The sequence below is a fragment of the Antennarius striatus genome, chromosome 9, assembly GCF_040054535.1.
Source record: "Antennarius striatus isolate MH-2024 chromosome 9, ASM4005453v1, whole genome shotgun sequence".
Lineage (NCBI taxonomy): Eukaryota > Metazoa > Chordata > Actinopteri > Lophiiformes > Antennariidae > Antennarius > Antennarius striatus.
This window is the reverse complement of record NC_090784.1, coordinates 8549707-8571367: the sequence shown is the minus strand read 5'-3', so window position 1 is coordinate 8571367 and position 21661 is coordinate 8549707. Positions and strand designations below refer to the sequence as shown.

Genomic DNA, 21661 nt, shown 5'->3' with positions numbered 1-21661 from the left:
GACCCAACAACAGATAGATGAGGAGACAAAACCCCGCCCCCAAAACCAGAAGGTATACGATGAGACATAAAGGCAGAATTAGAGAAAAGGCAAGATGAGGTGAAAACTGTTTCCCATTCCTAACTTTAACACTGTGACAGCAGAAATTACATTGAAAAAATAACTACTCCTAAAAACAATTACATCTCAGCCAGACATATTGTGCCTGAGGGCTGAGCTGTCGAATCCTCCGTTGTCACCAGGCTCCCCTGATATCCATCTATCAAATAAAAAAACTCAGTGGGCGAGACAGCTTACTTTGTATGGAAAAACGGTGTTGCATGTGAGGCCGTGATGTTTTTTTATGTGTGCGTCTATCTTCAAGTGCATTGGTTCATAGAATTCTCTTCATTTCCTGAAAGCTGGCATGTCTAAAATTATGACAGCACTCATTTCCTTCTTTTCCTTTCCAGCTGGTAACGGAATTTTCTTTTCTGGACCACTAATGAAGAAACATGATGCATATGAAGGGTGAATGTAGACAACTGTTAGAGATCAAAGGTCACTAGTAGCAGTCAAACATACATTAAACAAAAGAAAAACGAAATGGAGAGGGAAGGAGCGGTCTGACCATTCCCTCTGGTGATTCAATGCAAAATTTCCAAGTAGTACAGTTCACGTAAGTGATTTGCTCAATAACAATATATTTCTTAAAGCAGGGTCAAAGCAGTTCCTAAGTGTTTCTCAGACAACACAAGAAATACAGTACACACATAACAGGAAATAAGAAGGGAAACAGGGTTTATGCATGGTAGAGTCAGTATTTTATGAAGTCCATTATCCACTAAGACGGCACCAAGTACTGTCTCACTCTATCCTTAGGTTAAATCAGTACTGCAAAATGAAACAGCAGCATTTATTCAGTAACATTGCTTGACTGTGAGAAACATGATCAAATTTTCCAGTGAAGAAATTCCTGGTCAGATGCTTTTGTTTGTCGCATTTCTGAAAGCAGTGTCGAGTTTTTATTCATTTCCAATCACTCAGCGCTCTGTATAGGGCATATACTGTTAAAAATGTTTGGAACATTGCTGTCATGGATTTCTCACAAGTCAATAACTGAACTGTCGCACAGCAACATGCAGAAATAATTTCTTTAAAAAAAATAAAATAAAAAAAAATTCGGCTTTTTCATTAACTTTAGTTCATGAAAATGGTAGAAACAAATTTCTATACTAAGAAGTTCATAACTGTGACAGATGCAATGACCTCCGAAGAGAGAAAAAAGTTTTTTCAACCGAGAACACTGATTACCACACGAACATGGGTGAATTCAGTATGAGCCCATTTTAGTATCAAGTTTTCATTATTTTCATGGTAGTTCTTCAAAAATGTTTACATTTTTGTCAGAAGACCAAGTGCTTCTGGAAGCAATTAACACACTAGAAAAACATGATGATAGGATTAATTTTTAGATCTGTGGCTTTGTCTACTCCTTCACCAACAGAGGAAGCATCTGCTGAACTGGTGCCAATGAAATTTGTTGGTGAATTTAATTATTTTTTGCTATTCACAGTGTCAATGCTGCACAAATTAAAAACAGGATGTATAGAAATGACATACTGTACCTGTATATATCTGGCAAGTCCCCCCCCCCTCCCATTTTTTTAGGATTAAAAAAACCTAATTATTTGACATTTTAAACTCTTGCAGACTACACAAGTAAGGCAGCCATGGCAGAATGATGACATGTCAGTCACATAAATAATGCTCACCTTATATGAAGCTAGATCTGAAATTTCATTTTCTGACACACAAGAAAATCAATGGTGAAGTGAAAATGAAAATGGTGACACTTACTGGGTTACCGTCAAACTCAATGTGGCAGATGGTTTACCAATAAAACACAGCAGTCAACTAAACTCAAGTCAATTATCCCTGATCAAAGCTACCGCATAACCTTCCTCATAGACTGTCATTAAGACAGCGTCTCCGTAAATGTCTTCAAAAAAACAGGCATTTGGGAGCGAATGTCCCTCGCCATGCAAGGACACTTCAGTGTTATCTCATAAGCGCAAAATGACAATTAACAGAGGGGTTGACAGCAAACAAAAGCAGAATGAGGGAGACACAGGAGAGAGCTTTGTGCGGCCTTATTGGCATGCTGCTGACAGGAAACGGTCCCTTTTCAAGCCAGCTGTAGCAGTCTAATGGAATAGCAGGTCTGCTCAAAATAAGTTCAACTTTGCATGTCCCAAGGAGAGCAATTACTTTCCTGCTAGCATTGGCACAAGGACATAACCTATCCAACACAAAAAAATTAATGAATTCTTGACTACAATAATGATGTGATCCATGAAAATGAAAGAATTACAAATGACTAACCCACATGTTCAAAAATAGCATGTGAATGTAATGCTCAAGGCAGGCTTTATAAACCTGCACACAAAGGACAACTTTCGACTGTCATCCTTCTCCTATAAAAGTGTTAAATTCTGTAATTCACTGCCATCAGATATAAAATCCATCTCAGATATTAAGACATTCACCTACAGAACCAAAACCTATTAAAAGACAAAACACAACTGCTCTCTGTAAATACTGTGTACGTTGTGTGGGAGGGTGAGTGAGTGAATTAATTCATAGCTCATATAATATAAAATCAGCACGTTATTAATGATTTGTGTAGTATGACCATTTATAATGATGCATACTGTATATTTTATCATACCACATAAATGTAACAACACACACACACACACAAACACACACACACACACACACACACACACACACACACACACACACACACACACACACACACACACACACACACAACAAACACACACGCACACAAAGACACACACTGTACTGTATGCGGCTCACTTTTAAATAAACCCTTGTTTATGTGTATTCCATGTGAAATATTTGATCATCTTAACAAGCCACTGGAAAGGGAACATTGTTCAAACTCTCACTTTCTGATATAAAATGATCGCCTTGAACAAAAACAGATGAAAAGCAGGGTTACACTCTACCAGAATATTCCCAACATGTCTTGTCCACCAGGATTTGGCTGGTTAATCTATAAAACACTCTTAAATTACTTTGTGGACAGTATGTGAGCTTTTAGTTGGGGAGCTGGCAGAGCACTGAGTAGTCGGTAACACATGAAAAGGTGAGCTGGCAAGACCAACACAACAAAAAGGAATATCCATCAGCTTCTCTTAAGTGAAACACTACTCTTAGCACAAGAAACAATAACATTCCAAATATAGCGCTGATGATCTGCTTAGTTTGTTGCTTCTATAAAAAAAATGATACCATTAAACATTGGAAGGCATTTAATTCATCAGCATTTCATCATCGTCATCATCATCATGTTTAATATGACTCTCCACAGATATGCTGGCGGCACGGTGGTGCAGTGGGTAGCGCTGTCGCCGCACAGCAAGGCGGGTCCGGGTTCGAGTCCCTCTCTGTGCGGAGTTTGCGTGTTCTCCCCATGTCTGTGTGGGTTGTCTCCGGGTTCTGCGGCTTCCTCTCACGTCCAAAAACAAGCGCTTCAGGTTAATTGGCCGTTCCAAATTGTGTGTAAGTATATGTGTGCATGGTTGTCTGTGTCTGTGTGGCTCTGCGTTTCATTGGTGTCGCACCTGGAGTTTCCCCTGCCTCACTAGGCTCCAGCTCCACGTCACCCGCGACAGCGGATAAAGTGTTGTAGAGAAGATGGATGGATGGACAGATGAACTGTATGCAATGATGCCTGGTTTCCTCCCCCTTTTTCCTCTGACTTACGTAAAAAGCAACAGACAAAAGCTGTAGGATTTGTCCTTAAGACAACCTTCATCCTTATGATTTATAAATTGAGATACTATTATTCTGTACACCCTCAAAATCTAAATACGCGATCTGTTTGTTTTTTTCTGGATCAGCAGTAACTCAACCTGCGTAACAAAGGCTTTGCCTTGACTACTTGTTGTTTTACTTCCTGGCTTTTTTCTGTGAGTTAAATCAGCCAAATTCCTCTTGCTAAAACAAAACATGGTCTGTTGCAAAAATCCTACAGGGGAACAACCAAGATATCGATTCAGACATCAAATTCTGTGATAACAGCCTGTAATGAACAAATCACTAGTCCTATTCTGTGATACGCTGTGAAAACAGGCTCTTGGTTTGTCTGCTATCTATTATAGCTTGATCACACATCCAATGCGATTACTCACAGCTTCTAGAAATAAAAAGAAATAGTCATCAATCCAAGACTTGTAGACAAAGGACTCCAGGGCCCTTCAAAAGATGCCTATCCACTGGGAATAGAAGGTTTCAGAGTACTCTGATGTATAGGCACGGCAGCCGGGCTGAAGTCATTTATTTTTTGGGCGAAACAAATTTCTGATGCAAATGACATAGATGCTCCTTTCCCCTCTGTGTCCTGATTGAAAATCTATCTTCTGGGAATAGGAAGATGTTAACATCAATCAAACCCATGTGTCCAATTGAGCTGGGATTCAGGGTTTGCACCTTAGCTCTGATTTTTCCCCTGACTAGAAAAAGCACAGCTATGTCTGGCCTCTGTCTACCTTACTACATACAGTAGCAACACACTTGCCAAAGAAACCTGCTGATCTCTAATCTGTTTCACACTGATCCTTTGCAGTCAAGCACTGGTTCTTGGGGAGTGCAGGTCTATGATCTTTGGTCAGCATCATTCTGAGTCTGTGAGTTTTGATGAATTGGAATCGAGATGCTGTTTGCCAGGAGCCTGCTTGAAGGAGCCCTGCTGCCAGGCTGTTAAATGATGCATCAACCTTGGGCGCTGTTCATCGTAACCAACCATGGCTGAGTTGTGTCGAGCACACACACTCATAAAAGGCACACAAGAGCCGAAGAAGGATGCATACACATATACTGTATATAAGCAACTGCAAACACACACACACACACACACACACACACACACACACACACACACACACACACACACACACACACACACACACACACACACACACACACACACACACACACATACACACACACACACACACACACACACACACATTCCCACAGGGCTGTGTTGAACACCGGAACACTTGAAAGACACAAATATTTATGAAGTCATACAGAACCATGATAACGTATCGAAAAACTCATACACTGAATAAAGACCAACCTTGACACACTGGCGTGGGTCCATCCATCTGTAGCCTCTCTCCAAGTCGACACGTCAGAATCTCACTGCCCACCAAGGTGAAGCCTGGCAGGCAGGAGTATCGGATAATGTCCCCTGGTCATTTACACCCCACACACACACACACACACACACACACACACACACACACACACACACACACACACACACACACACACACACACACACACACACACACACACATACCCACAGGGCTGCGTTGGTAAAAGCACAATAAAAGCACTTGAAACAGTAATCAACAACACATTCTGTAATGAGGACTGACATCCTCCAGTTGGAGCTGAACACACATCATTACATTACAAGACACACTAGGATGTGAAACACAATAGCCACTGGCCACATGACTGCAACTTCTGATTTACTTCTGACAGCAGAAATACGAACAGCTTTAAAGGAGAGCTCATAAGCCCTGTTGTCAAGGAACATGGAAAAGTAAGAGAGAGGAAGAAATTCTCAACAGACAGAGCTAAATTATATTCATAAATATTAATAAATAAAAAATGTGTACTGTGGGAAAATGAAGACGAACAGGAAATGCATAAAGATCTTAGCACTGCTTCATTGAAGGAATAAATTATTCAGTTCCAAGATAATCACAAATGAATTAATGAAAAAAGCTGATACGTCCATTCATATTTTTCTGCTCTGTCCAGGGCTGTCCAAGCAAATTACCATATGTCTGGTGGAAATCAATTTGATTATGCATTGTTCGTGGCCAGTAAACAAGCAAAATAAAACAAGACAAACCTATTTCAAACTGGTCATCATCAGTTAGGATAGTGGCATTGGCGACAGGAGGAGGCGGCTGACATGTTCTCAGCTGGTATGCTGTTATAACAGAACAAAGAATACAATCTGTGAAAATGTTCGTGTGCACTCACATACAGGAGGAAGAGTATTACATATTCAATTCTGAGTATTCTTACACTCTCACTGAAACTTGATTACATAGTAAATTGCCACCTTTCACTGTTCATGATCATCAAACACCAATCACTAATTTAGTTAAATTATGAGACATTTTATTATTAACCAGCCTCTTTTCAAAGGGGTGTTTTCATAGCATGGAAGAAAAATAGGCATGAGAGGGGATTCGTCATTTATCACTGCACAGGACTGGAAGCAACGCCACATGACAAAACGGCAAAGGCTGAATAATGATTCATATAAAAAGGAAAGGCATTCTCATATAAAGACAATGGAACAATATCCTTCTGTTAATTTACAGACATCCCTGGCACAGCAAGATCCCAGCATGTGAAGAAGTAAAAATCACTAATTATTAAGGGTCACTACAGCATTGTATGATAAGGTCCTTACTTAGTATTTATCAAAAGGGAGGTTACCGTAATAACGCAGCACAAAGAAGCCACTGGTGCTGAAGTCGCTGTGGAACTTGATGAGGATCTGATTGGCAGTGGTGGACACGCCTTCCTGTACGGAGTTACCGCTGAACTGACCGATTTGAGGCGAGGCCTGGTCAGGTCCATCCCTGATACAGACACAAGGAGAAATCAAAAACTCATGATGGAGAGGGTTAAAAGATATATACACCAAAGGGAAGATGGCACATATATCACACATGATTTGAAAATAAAGTCCAGTAATAATTTGGGAGGAAAAACAACGTATTTATCTTCAAGCAGCCTAGTGGATTCAGCCGCCATTATAAACATCCAAGAAAACATTCCACATTAAACAGAAGTGTCAAAGGAGTTCTTGAGTGTATGTTAACTGATGTAGTATAGTGCTGAAATTTTTGCTCCCTTCAAGCCATCTTTAATATTGATAGGGTACGAAAAAAACATGGGCAAAAACAGATCAGCGATGTGAAACAAAAATCAAAGAGTTCTCCAAAAATGTGGCAATTTTTTTTTTTTACCTCTTTTTATTTTTTTCAAGATATTCCTTGAAATCCTTATTGAGATCATTAATATTTGTAATGTGTATCTGCAAAATGAGGGTGTTTTTTATCGCTCAATTTCAGCACTCAAAACCCTGGAGGAGAAAAAGTGTTTAGAAAATGTATGGATGGTTATCACAAGATCCTAAAGCTCTAAACTGAATACGATGACGTATCAGCAGCCGTAACCCTGGGACCAGAAATGTTATTGAATCGTAACGACCTTTTGAGCTTCACTCTTGATGCAAGGGAGGCAGTCAGATGTTGTCTGTAATGGTTAGCTATTCAGCAGCTATGGGATGACCTATCTCCTGCTCAATGACATGCCTGTACTTTGTCTGGTGTATATGACCCACAATAGTTTGGGTGGTGTCCCCACATTTGACAAATTTTACAAATTTTCTGTTGTTTTTCATGAAGTAGCTCAAGTCATTATTATCTTAAACTCAATGATGTGATTGAAAGTTGAAGGACTACTTAAAGAAGACTTAAAGGATATAACAAAGCTCTAATGCAAGTTCAGTCATCAAGACTAAACCTTTTCAATGTCTGTCTATATTTTATTTTTATTATATTCAGTCATTCACATTTGTAACACATGCTCAGTCCTATTGTTTTGATACGGTAGTCTGGGGAGGTTGATTGTGGTATCAGCTGATCACATCTATTCAGCAGCACAGCTTCATTGTCAGTACTGTGTGTGTTTTTAAATACGACTTTACTCCTTTCATGCTGCGGTTTTGTACACCCTTCATCTTGCAACCACTGCAGAGACTTGACAGATTCTCCAACATCATCACTCTTCAGGTTCATCAGGGTCATCAACCACCACCACCACCAGCAGTGTCTGAAGTCAAAGGAGGGACATATATCCTGCTGCCGCTGACGACAGACACCTTTTGATCAAATTGTCCCTGAAGAGTCAAAGACACTCTGATGCCAAAGGGTTTGTTTCAAAAATATCTAATACATCATTTGATGTAACTTGCTCAACAGCAACCACTAAGCTCTCCAGAATGAATTTGATTTGTTTCATTTTTGTATCGATGAAATATTACAGCTCAATTTTAAAAGTATATAATTCGCTAAATAAAACAAAAATAAAATGTGTTTCCTACCATATTGTTAAATTACAACTAGAAATTGTTTATAAAGGATTATTTTTCAGATTTACAATGTCTCCATCCAGTTACCACATAAAGCTACATTTACCTTGTCCATTTCTCCATATTCAATACCCCAAGATTAATGCAAGGAAGGGCGGCTGTGGGTGACAATAGAACTTGTCATCTGCAGTGAAGTCGTTTATGAGGCATGCATTAGCTGGGGAATGCAGAGAACACAGTGGTATCTCCACTAAAGAGGGAAGCTATTTCACTTGTAAGAATATTGCCATGATCTGCATTAAAAACAAGTAACCTAAATAAGTTTGGGTATAATGTGTTATTTTCTTATAAGGGGTTAATTTCAGAGGACTACACTTTCTATCATGAACATAAATATGATTTCAATTGAAGCCAAAGCTTTATATTGACACTTTCAGGTGGCAATACTTTTTTCCATGGAAGTGTAATATGTTATATATTAAAAAAACAAAACAAACAAAAAAACCAACAACTCTGATTGCTGTTTCATTTCAGGGTGATCAGCAAAATGGGAGACAGCAGTCAGGCAAGGAAATTAAATGTTACTATCAGGGGACAGATTGTTTATGTGCTATTTTGCTTGGAAACAGTTGCCCCCATTCTATGAATGGTGGCCCCAGATGCTGTCAGCTCCATGACTGCCTGAGGCTCACTGTACCATAAAGAAGATACACAATGAAGAGGTTGAGATAGACAGCTGCTGATATGATAACCGGCAGGTCATATAAAATTGTTTACTGCTGTTAAATTGTTTGTCTAGAATGGAAGTTTCTGTCAGCAAATGCTTAAAGCTGATGTTTTTATGCTTGTACATATGTCCTCACCGAGGGGTTTGGGTTTTGAGTTCCCTTCACTTTCAAGCACTACAGTCTATTGTGTTCTAAGAATGTGCAGTTGTGTAAGCACAAGTTGTTGGTTGTCAGCTCATGTAATGTGGGTGAAAAACTGTGAGCAGGATAAGTCCAACAGACATGTGACACTAACATCCTTTAGTTAATAAATCTACCGTGTCCCAGTTTTCTCTTTGTCATTGCAATGAAAAGAGAAAATTCACCCTGATATATAAAGTTTTCTAATAACCCAGTTTCTTCTGAAGTGAAAGACTAAAACTTCTGTTGTCAAATATTTGGAAGCAGCACTCTTAGCAATGCATGGAATACGGTACACACTTGGTAGAGACTTTAACAAGATTATATTTTGTGGCTCACTGCTTTGTATTATTGTCAAAATATGTGTGCAATTTGTACAGCTGTGGATGGAATGAGAAAATTCTTCAGTGCAAAGCAAAAACAGTCAATAGTAGATAAAAAAAAGGAAATGAAAAAGAAACTATGTGTACTATACATCTTCCACTGTACAGATATAATATTTTCACTGTACATATATATTTTTGCATACAAAAACATCAACTATCAATGATGAAAATGTAATATGAAAATCAGAAACATATAAAAATATCTGCATTACATATAATATAAAAAGTTATTTCCTCACAATTGCTAATACATTTCTAATGCAGTGTTTGTGTGATAATATCACACTAAGTCAGAAAAAGGAACTCACCACACAGTGATGTAGTCGTAGATTGGCTCCGTATTGATGACAGAGAAATTGATGTAGATGCCATACCCAGGAGGGACTCTGACAGTCCACATGCAGTCCTGGAAGTGTGGATACTCGGCTGGGTGTCCAGGAGAATAAATTGTGCCATTCATGGATGTTATATTCCCACCACAGAGAGCTGGAGGGAGGGAAGGAAGTCAGAGAGGCTGGATAAAAATAAAAAGCCAGTCTTTTTTTTTTTTTTTTTTACTTCAAGTCATAAAATTTGGTTGTAAGATGGTTTTGCCGCCAAGTGTTGATAAAAGAAACCATCACGGCTTGTTATTGGTTTACCACTGTGACTCAAGGGGAGAAGGAGGTTCACCGGTTAGATAAAACTGCAGGGGATGATTACTAGCTACAAACTTGACAGTGAATGATTAAGACACTACTAGGCATCAAAAGACAGAAAACCTGATAATGATAAAAGGGCATTTTCAAAGTAAAACTAGATACCACTGCCTCAGACTGTGCTGTGATTTTGAAACATATGTTACTGCTTCACTTAACTGAAGACAGGAAATCCATAATTTATTATACCTGAACAACATCTGATGAGTCCCCTTGAAATTTACAATAGAGACAGGCGTAATCAGCTTTGTAATAAAGGCTTGCAAATGCTCCATATATCATTATAACAGGCTGCACCAGTTTATAGTTCAGTAACGTAGTGCTGCATTGGCAGTAAAACTGAGTCCAATGTTTTAATGTGCGTGAAGAAAGGACGGGACTAAAAGCAGACTGAAGAACCTATATTATTCTATTTAAAATAACTTAAAAGACTATTTTTTGGAAGTGTCGGTGATGGAAAAGAATCCCTGTCTTTACTTACTAGTCAGCTTATAAGAAAGTGGAATGTAGGACAAAATTATTTAAATATTTTCTGTTTGGGGAAAAGAACAAAGAATGAAAAGGTTTCTTCCGACTGGTAACAGTTTGTTGATACTGAGCACTGTCTTGGTACACCAATAGAAAGTTGTTCATGTTTTTTCCAGTCTCTCAGCAAATGAAAAACACTGCTAGTAAAACTCCTGTTGTGATTTTAAAGGATAGTTACCTTCGCACCGAGGTATTGGGTGATTCCAGTTTCTGCTGACTCCATGCAGACATGTAAGGGATGGCTCTCCAAGCAAGGTGTAACCCAGAAGGCATTCAAAGGAAATGGTCATTCCCACGCTGTAGTCCAGACCGATCACAATACCATTACGAAACGGCCGTGGGTCAGGGCACCTCTGCAACTCATATGCTACAGAAATAAAACCCAGTCACTCTAGATTAAGTTTATGAGAAACAAAACTGCAAACTGCAACAAACCTTACCAATCAAATATGATATAATCTATGATCAACTCTATGAACCAGTGCTTGGCCTATTCTGTTACTGACAGAAACAATCTTCCAACAACATTCCTCTCTAAGCCTTGGTCAACTGAACAGCCTGCTCATTTTTGTCTTCGGTATTATTGAACCTTTTGAATATAGAAGGCTGTGTGTTGTCACATTATTAGTCATATAACATTTTTCAACATCAGCTTCTGCACGTAAAAGTAATATCTGCCATCAGTTATTTTTCAAGAATAAGCACTTTTGAACATCTCATTGAAGGTCAGCATTGATTGCTGTTTATTTATTAATCTTTTGTAATTGAAAAGTGAAAATGCAGTTTTGTGTCTAACTACTCTCTACTTGGGTCTGTCTACCATATGTGGTAGATGGTCATTTGTGCATTTTATTAGAAAAACATGCAATATCAACTTGTTCAGCCACTGCTTCAATGACTTTGCATTTTAACTTCCCTCTGAGGATTGATCTTCGCTCCTCACCCTGAAAGACAATATAGAAACCAGGCTTGTTCTGGGAGTAGTCACTGTGGAAGAAGAGAGTGGTCTCATGGGTGGTGCTGAAAAGAGAGTTTGGCACCACGGGGCCACTGAACCGATCAATCACGGTTCCTGTCTCCAAACTCCCACTGCGCACCTCCAGGTAGTCATGTACCGGCTCAGTGGAGAAGTTCAGAAACTGTAGATGGATCCCTAAAGAGTGTAAAAACAAGGGTGAATGTAAGAGAAAACAGATCCATTTGAATCTACTGTATGTGCAGGTCACTTTATGTAAACAGCTAAAGTGAACCTGCACACTTATTGGAAATTACTGAAAAAGTTAAAAGAATTCATAAAAATATTTTTTTTATTACATGGGAAATTAAGAAAGCACAGGAGAAAAATGCATATACTTAGATGGAAAGGGCAGCACAGCTGCAGAACTAAGAAGAAAATTATGTCAGGTTTGAAGGATAAGAAAAAGAGAAGGAGAGAAATACCAAAGCCAATCGGGAGTTGAACCCTCCAGCTGCAGTCCAGGCTACTCTGGTAATTCCCTGGGAAGCCGGGGCTAAGAATGACACCACTGAAGACTGTCATAGAGCCACCGCACTGAGCTGGTGGGGATGAAGCAAGAAGAAAAAAATAATATCGCACTTTTTCACCATAAGGATCAATGGTAGAACAAATAAATTACCAACTATAGGGTGAAAATGGAGAGCCACCAAAGTACTGTGTGTGATTCAGGACAGGAATAATTGGATATTGAAACGAGGAAAACTAGCACAGCTCTTTATGGGTTTGCCATGTTTGTACTCTTAGGTGTGTTTTATATGCTTGTGTGCTGGTAGACTGTGAAAGAAGAACAGGTTTGTGGGCGAGAGAGAAATTGAAGTGATATGAGTGGGCTTCATGAGCTTAGGACTGATGTGGGGGAGGGGTGCAGTGCTTATATGTTTGAGCATGTCTGCACGTACATCTATACTTGACTGTGTGGATAATGCTGTATAAGGGCATCTCTGAAAAGATGACACATCCACACTTATTTGTTGTTTGCTGCTGCTTTAAATTAAAATAAACGAGTCGATATTCAATACAGTACCACTACTTTCTGTGATTATCCTTCCCCTGAAATGCTCCACGAGTCTCCTTTGTGACTGCATGTTAAAGAATATTTCAGCTTGCTGTCAAGGTTACACTCATCCTTCTCTACTGTGGCACACATCCTATTCTTACATTAACACCCAAGTGTAATGCAAGCAAAGCCACCAGAGGCGTCAATGTAAACCTGTACTTAAATCCCTTCCCTTTTTATATTTCTGTCCCAATAGGCCTATTTGCGTGGCAAATGGAAGGAATCACCATTTCTTTGGAGACTTTGCACCAAGGCTAGAAGGAAACCAAACCGTCCCTGGTGTAATAGTGCTGCTTATGGGGGAAACCTACTTGACTTGTTTATGCATGAAATGAAATCGAATAGAAGAATTGATGCACTTGGGAAGATGCATGCTATTTGTTTAAGGTCATGCGATCACTTTGATATGAGTTTAACAGCAACAAAATGAATAAAGTTCCTGAGGTCTTGAAGCAAGCCTATGCATTATAAATGAGCAAGGACTTGAGCTAATGACTGAATGCACATATCCAAGAACAGACTCATAAATAGTGAAGCTGGGATTAATGTCTGCAGCGAACTGTGGGATCTGTAAGAACGTTTATATGAAGACTGCAGTGGGTGTATTTACGTGCTGAAATGTATGTTTGTAGAATGTTAGAACATATACATGTGTAATTGGGGACAAAGGAAAAGTTGGGGTTTAAAGAGTAAATGCAGCAGCTCCTTAGTAATCACTAGAACCTAGAACCTATCATTGAGGCAAAACATTTAATAGGAAGTGTCTAGTTGAAGACTAGACCTCTCCTCAGAGGTATCAGAAATCAAGAGATACACTGAGATAGATGGAGGTAGGTCTTATTGATTTTCAACAAAGGGGGAGATCAGAAAATTCATTATCTTCATCTTCCAAGCCCTCCATATCCACCTATCATTCACCAGAAAGGATTTTACAATTAAATTATTTATTTCCCTAACACAATAGCAAATCCTATCTACAGTATATATATTCAATATACATTTTTTTTTTGAGTGAAATAAATGCAATGGTTTCATTAACATATAAGCATTAGCTTTTTAAAACCCAGTCGACTTTCGAAGGTGTAAATTGAACTGAAGACTTAAAGTCACAAAATCCACTTGATTTTACCTGATCTAACAGTATTGAGTAAATCACACAATCAAAACAGTAAAAGTTTTAAGAATGTTCTCAATGAGTTCCCAGAGGACAGAACTTGCACTTGCTCAGAATCTCAAAACATGAATGTGGAACAGTGGGAAAGTAACTGTACTCTCTTCAGCCCTAGTTCAAGAATGAAGTATGACATTCTTGAGAATTTGGCATCACAGATCATAAAAAATAAACCTTATCTCCAAGTGCTGAATTTGATGCAGGGGATGAAACACTAGTGAAAAGCACCGATGTTTGAGAGGCCAATGTTCTGCTACTGAATTGTTGGTGGGTGGCAGATTTTGAAATATTAAATGTCTAACCAACACAGTTTGGAGGAAACTGGAGCTGCATTTTGTTTTTGTAGATCTGTTGAAAGCTTATGACAGGGTGCCCAGAGAGGAACTGTGGTATTGTATGAGGAAGTCTGGAGTGATAGAGAAGTATGTTAGATCGGTGCAGGACATGTATGAGTACTGTAAGACAGTGGTGAGGTTTGTTGTGATGGACAGGCTGACAGACGAGGTTAGACAGGAATCTCCATGGACTATGATGTTTGCAGATGACATTGTGATCTGTAGTGAGAGCAGGGAACAGGTGGAGGAGAAACTACAGAGGTGGAGGTTTGTCCTGGAAAGGAGAGCCGCAGTAAGACATGTGTGTGAATGAGAGAGACCCAAGTGGAAGAGTGAGGTTACAGGGAGAAGAGATCAAGAAGGTGGAGGATTTTAAGTACTCAGGGTCAACAGTCCAGAGCAATGGAGAGTGTGGAAAAGAGGTGAAGAAGTGTGTTCAGGCAGGACGGAATGGGTGGAGAAAAGTGTCAGGTGTGATGTGTGATAGAAGAGTTTCAGCTAGAATGAAAGGATAGGTGTACAAAACTGTGGTGAGACCAGCGATGTTGTTGAACTGCCAGGCAGGAGGCCTGGAGGAAGACCAAAGAGGAGGTTTATGAATGTAGTGAAAGAGGACATGATGGTAGTTGGTGTGAGAGAAGAGGATGCAGGCAATTGATTTGTGTGGCGACCCCTGAAGGGAAAAGCCGAAAGGAGAAGAAGGAGGCTTAGCTGGGAAACAGGAATCAAGACTTTCTAGGTTTGAGTGAATAGTGTGGCTGTGTCACTGTGCTGGATGTAACATATATGGTTTATTTCTCTGAAATATGACCTCATTGAAATCCTACATGCTGCCAATGACAGACTATGAAGCAATACATTACCTAAACACAGAGGCACAGGGTAATTCCACCTTCTGACGGGACCAGGCATGCAGGTAATATATGCATTACCCTGTTCAGGAAAACACACAATATAAAATTTTCATCACTTCCAAAATACTGTGTAATAAAATAAAAATCAACATCCACAAAACAAACTGACAGGTGTTGGCAGTACAACAGATGTTTTTTGCTTGTTTTTGTCTCTGCCCTATGGATTGCTGCAATTAGATTTCAGATTTTTTGATTTCTACAAATCCTCTTCTCAAAGCATGGTAAGTATTTGAGCTATCAAGAGTAGAGGAGGACCTCTAGTTGCTCATTTCTCATTAGTTGGCAACATAGAATGACAGTGTGTGAGTATCAGAAAAGACACAATTACCATAGATCTATTCAAAGTATTGCATTTTAGTTATTATTTATTTCTATTAAAGTACCTTTTGTCATACAGTCATGGTCACCACTGCCCTCACTCAATGCCTCCAACACTATCTCTGGGGCTTTATAATCCAATTTATCGTTTGGTACTGGTGATTTCTGTACTGGTTTCCTGCATTTAGGACCTAACTCTGCTCATCTTGACAACAATTAATGTCAGCACTGCATGATCAAATGATTGAAGGAAAGCAATCCACTGATCTAATACTCCTACGAAAATGATTTGGTTGATTTCTAGTTACCCTACTGAAAAAGCTGGAAGTCAAAACCAAAATATTTTTTCTTATTGGAGGTGAAAGTAAAGGCAAGTACAGCACTGAGTAAAACAGCTTACAATTGTTCTCTCTTTCATTGTAGTTATGCTTTGAAATGTAGAAAAGTAGTTCTAAAAATAAGACTGGCCAACGTGGTCATTTCAGTATATGATTTTATTACATTATATTTTCTAGCATGTACTGTATCACATGCCTGTCAAACCATGGGCTTCACTCATGAGCTGTGCTATATACCACTAATGCATATAAATTATCCACGCAGCGCATGCTGCACACTCATATAGGCCCATACCTTAAAAAAGACACCTAATAACAGCCTGAGCCTATGTGCTGAGCTGCACTACAAACACCAGAAGTCTCTGTCTACTTGTGATCTTGCTTCTCTGATGGCTTCTGGTCTGTTTCTGATGCTCAGACAGCCTTAAGATATGTGTAAGGAATTACTGGTTGGTCCAGAGAGAGTTTACAAAAAAGTGAGTGGACAAGACAGGAAGAAACAACAGTGTGGGATGAGTGAGGCCATTGTTACCACAGCTCATCGCCTGTGGCGTTGAAGGGCTCATGACTACAGTATATACCTATGAAGCACTGGAAGAAAGTAAAGCTGCTTCACTACAACACTTGGAAAAAACAGTGTACACAACCTTTAAAATATTCATTTGATAAATACAAAAGCATAAACACTTGGTTGGTTCCCCGAGCTTTTCTATTCCTGCTTTTCTTTCGTGCAGCTTCTTCTCTGCTCACACATACACTAAATGCCTAAGAGTATAGAGTATTCCCTGAAACATTTTAACACAAACAACGAACAATAACATATATGAAATCATTAGAGGGTTCGACAGCTGTTTGGCAGCACTGCACACTTTCACATACCTGTAAAGAGTAGCCTTGATCGCACTGGAAGGACACCATATCACCCACTGTGTAACGGCTGCCCACCTTTTGTCCGTTACTGGGAGGCAGAGGTTCTGGGCACGAATCCAAACCTATTGCTTAGGACAGAGTCACAACACACAAGTGTGGACAGCGATCATTCTTCTGCACAATAAGTGTCAGGATGAAAGACTTGAACTGTTCAATTTAAATCAATTACATTATTTATCCATAATCCATTAATCTTAATTTATAGGAAACAATCACATGGAATAATAAAATGCCAAAGGAGAATGATTACTGTAAATGCTGGCAGTTGCAGGTATAAAAATCAAGAATTTTGTTCTTCATTAAAAAACTGGGACATATAGCAAACATATTTTACCAGAAGATCGCATAACATGATTCGAACCAATTACTATGAAAATGAAGCCAATTCCTAAAGTATTGCATGTCAGAGGTATAGAGCTTTATTGTAACACAATGATTTGAAAATAAGGCAGTTGACATTAATGTACTAACTTTCACCACAATTAATCTGGAAAACTTAATGTTCATTTTGGTTTACCACAAATAACCTAACCCTAACCCTATTAAATCACCAAGTCTGACCCCAATTTCTTCCCATAATTGCTGCACTGATATTCACTGGGGTGTATCAAATGCAGATAACAGAATTACTGAGGTGACATGCCTCAGTGTGGTGAATGGGAGGTTGTATTTTGAAAAGCCTCTGGGTGGAGGTTTCGATAAAACCTAATTTCTGTTCACACAATGAGCTGTCTTTCCACTGAAGCAGAAGTCTGAAGTATGATCTTGGAAAGCATTTGCATTTGCTGTGGCAAGGAGATGACCGTTCAAGCCTAATGCACCTTGTGTAGCACACATCATACAGAACGTAATCACAGTCACTCCCTGTGACTTTGTTTGTGCTTTAGCCTTTATTTCAAACACAGTACTGCAAACACAGCAGAAGAGAAACTTCTGTAAGCCTCTCATACTGAAGAGGAGAAGTCACCACAGGATGTGCCATTAAGTTGGGATTCAACTCCTGACCGACTTGAAGCAACACTGGCACAACAGAAGCACTATTTAGCCATGAATATGATAGGCTTCCAAAATTAGGATCACTGCAGACCCAAGCAGGAACCATGATATCCTCTGACAAATAAATATATAACTACTTTATGTCATGAGTATAATTTTTTTGGAGTACAGTACATATTTAGTCAAAATGGATGCAAAGAACAAAAGGTGAAAGTCAGCTAAGAACTACTTTTAAGTTTCACACTAATTCATCATAGAGATGATAAAATAAATACAATATACGTATAAATTCTAAGCTGACAGACAAGGCTGACACATCCAAAAGTTTCCATCATTACAGTCACCCATTATACTGTTGCTGATTTAAAACAACTTTTAAAACAAAATTGATTATTTTTGATGTTTTTGAATTGAACAAATGTCACCTGTTAAAAGTGAATACATAAAATTTATAGATTGACTGCTGTTCTATTGAAGCAATAATTTGAAATATGATAGAAAGAAAATGGGATGTTGCAATAACGTACAATATATTTGCATATTTAGCAAGATATCATAAGGTGAGAATAATAGAAACAAAAAAGTATTCTTCCTGCATTAAGTCAAAGACGCACACCCACACCACTCAAAAAACACAAAACAAACAAAATATGCACTCCTACAGAAATGCAGTTTCAAAGAGGTAAACAGAATTAAATGGACTCAAAACAACATGCAATTGACTCTTTAGAAAACTGATTGGTGGGAATGGTTACTCCTCTTGGTATCTAGTTAAAGATGTCTGAGAGGGGTGACACAGTAACCCACGCAGAGCTGGAAACAATGGTACAAGCAATAGAACCTAAAACAGAGATGTTATACAACGGTACATCTTCGTGCTGTATGACGGCTTAAAAAATCTGAAATTTTGAAATGATTTTTAGTAGGGATGAGCGAGTACACCACCATCTGTATCTGTATAGTATGTTCAACCATCTAAATTATCTGTATCCATATCTGTACTCGGAATGGGCGGGACCTAAACCGGAGGTGGGTGTGGTATGACCAGAAATGGGTGGGTCTTAAAACGCTTCATTATTTTAAGACTGATATTGATATGGATTGATCAGTAGTTGCTATATTTATTGTTTATTTTAAATCTGTTTGCAGAAAAGTCTCAAAATTGAGATTCAAATCAATATTTTTGATGACAAAAGTAGAACTACTTACTGAATACTTTTTTTATGAACTCAGAACATGAATATTCTTAAGTGTCTTCTTCTTCTCCTTGTGGCTTTCCCTTCAGAGGTTGCCACAGCAAATCAGTTGCCTCCATCTAACCCCACCTTCTGCATCCTCTTCTCTCACACCAACTACCTTCATGTCCTCTTTCACTACATCCATAAACCTCCTCTTTGGTCTTCCTCCAGGCCTCCTGCCTGGCAGTTCAAAACTCAGCATCCTTCTACCGATATATTCACTATCTCTCCTCTGGACATGTCCAAACCATCTCAGTCTGGACTCTGACTTTATCTCCAAAACCTCTAACATGTGCTCTGATGTACCGTATTTTCTGCACTATAAAGAACACCTAAAAGCCTAAAATTTTCTCATAAACCCGTAGTAGGCCTTATAATCTGGTGCATCTTATATATGGATTGATATTCATTTTAATACTGGTTAAAAACATGATCGCTGAAAAAAAGCCTGCAGTCTGGCCGCCAGTCCTGCCGCACTCCGCCACCAGAGGAGCCCCCTCACAAGGCACTCGGGCCTACGCCCCACAACAACGGTAGTCAAGGGGCGTCACCGAAGTCCCGGCTCATATGAGCTGCTCTCAGACGGTAGAGCAGACTGTAGGAGCACTGGTGATTATATAGCAAAACATAAGGAACTTTCAACAATTCTATTAATTAAGTTTGACTGACTGACTGATCTCAGTATTTCCTAAATATTTGGTGTCGGAAATAACCCACTATAAACTTAATTGGTCTTAAAAATGCCATTGTGCTGTCATCTGGAATCTAGTGACGGTCCATTTTATTAGTCTGTGGAAACACAAGGAGAAACTGGCATAAAGGTGAATGAAAGACCCTCAAAGCTGAACTTCCAGCCTTTTCTGAAATTTCAAGAGCAGAGTCACTGCTAGACAAAGGTGTCTGTAATTGATTTACAAATGTAGTTGATAGCTCTGGGGCGCATTCAGGCTTGTGTATTCTGTCTGCAACGACGTGCTGTGAGATTCACGGCGGTGAGACACCGATGTTAAAGTCAGTTTAAAAACTATATTTGCTAAACTAGTTTAAAAAAATTGTTTAGGACACACAGCAGCAAATAGCTGCACCTCACCTCCGACTGGACTACCGATCGATCAAAACTATATTTAATTAATAAAGGTAGACGAACGTTGGAGCTTAAATATCTGCTTCGAACTTCAGATCAGGAAATAATCCACCCTGTTCACTCTGCACTGGTAATGAATTTAACCAGTTTTTAATGTCAGGTTTTTTAATATGCGTGTTGACTTCTTTCTAAGATGGCAAAGTGCTCAAGTGATCAAGTTTCCTTGATGAGGCTCAGAATGGCTTATTGACATACAATAGGGACCATTCAAAGGTAGTCAGGAAGTCATGAATGCAATTATGACTGCCTGAACAGCGTGGCTCTATCTAGTGGACAGATACAGCCGCTGCAGTTTGTCAAATAATTTTTTTAAATTTTTTTTTATTGTGTGCGCCTTATAATCTGGTGCGCTTTATATATGAAATAAATTATAAAACAAACAAATTATTGAGGGTGTACCTTATAGTCCAGTGCGCCTTATAGTGGGGAAAATACTGTACTCATTCCTGATCCTATCCATCCTGGTCACTCCCAAAGAGAAGCTCAGCATCTTCATCTCTGCTACCTCCAGCTCTGTCTCCTGTCTTTTCTTCAGTGACACTGTCTCTAGACCAAACAACATTGCTGGTGTCTCCACAGTTTAGTACACCTTTCCTTTCATTTTAGCTTCCCATGGCAGTGGTCTGTAAACATAAAACTGCTGACAGAATTTACAGCAAAAAGCCAAATTACCTCTAAAACAAATGCTAGTATTCACGGTCCACAGTAAAAACTTTTACTTACATGTAAAAGTCCTAAGATGTTTAAAAACTTGAGAAAAAGTCACATCACATCAAACACTTTGATTGGGGATAAAAAGCAAAGACCTTCACGTTCTGGTCAAACTATAGGCAGGATTCTGTTGTTTATATTTATATATGTAACTAATATTTTTCTAATGAAATTCAAAGAGCCATGAAGTATTCAATTTTAACATACTAAGTATTGCTATATTTAAGTATTGATGAAGTTATATCCCATTTGAAATGTGTGAAAATTGACAGTATAATCTTACAAGAAATAAAAGAATCTTGATTTACTCTGTGTTGGGAAAATATCCTTCAACCTAAGCACAATTGCTTAGCTTTCAATGGGATCACAGGATCATAGGAGGGATAGTGGGTTAAGTTTCAAGAGAGCTGCAGCATAATAAAACAGTCCTGGCCCTATATGTACCAAATCTGGCACAGGCCAGCCTTCTGTCCTCATTAAATATTTTGCTAACACAGTAAAAAAAAAACAGCAGGCAATGTGCTTGTGGGTGGTAATTTTAATTTAGTGAGCGATGTATTAGTAGGCCACTTTGGTCACCACTTACTAGATGATAAATGTCTCTCTCAGGGCTTCGAATAATTACTAGAGATACAGTCATTAGTTGAAGTGTGGTTTCTCATTCACATACACTACATTTAATTTGAAGACACATAATTCCTACTACAGAATCCATTGCTTTCTTCTCTCAAACTCGCACTTATACTTGTATAAAGTGTTAACACT

The 21661-nt window shown here is 38.9% G+C and overlaps 1 protein-coding gene across 1 annotated transcript in view; it reads right to left on the bottom strand.

Moving 5' to 3' along the window:
- The window catches only part of LOC137601298 (CUB and sushi domain-containing protein 3-like), a 237255-nt gene that overhangs the window by 68889 nt on the left and 146705 nt on the right, over positions 1-21661 (bottom strand). The window contains exons 38-46 of the mRNA XM_068323436.1: positions 16757-16875; positions 15171-15240; positions 12167-12283; positions 11670-11879; positions 10905-11093; positions 9809-9986; positions 6544-6689; positions 5945-6025; positions 5156-5269 (exon numbers count right to left, since the gene is read on the bottom strand). Coding sequence (XP_068179537.1) covers positions 5156-5269; positions 5945-6025; positions 6544-6689; positions 9809-9986; positions 10905-11093; positions 11670-11879; positions 12167-12283; positions 15171-15240; positions 16757-16875 — 1224 coding nt within the window. The remainder of the gene's footprint in view (positions 1-5155; positions 5270-5944; positions 6026-6543; positions 6690-9808; positions 9987-10904; positions 11094-11669; positions 11880-12166; positions 12284-15170; positions 15241-16756; positions 16876-21661) is intronic.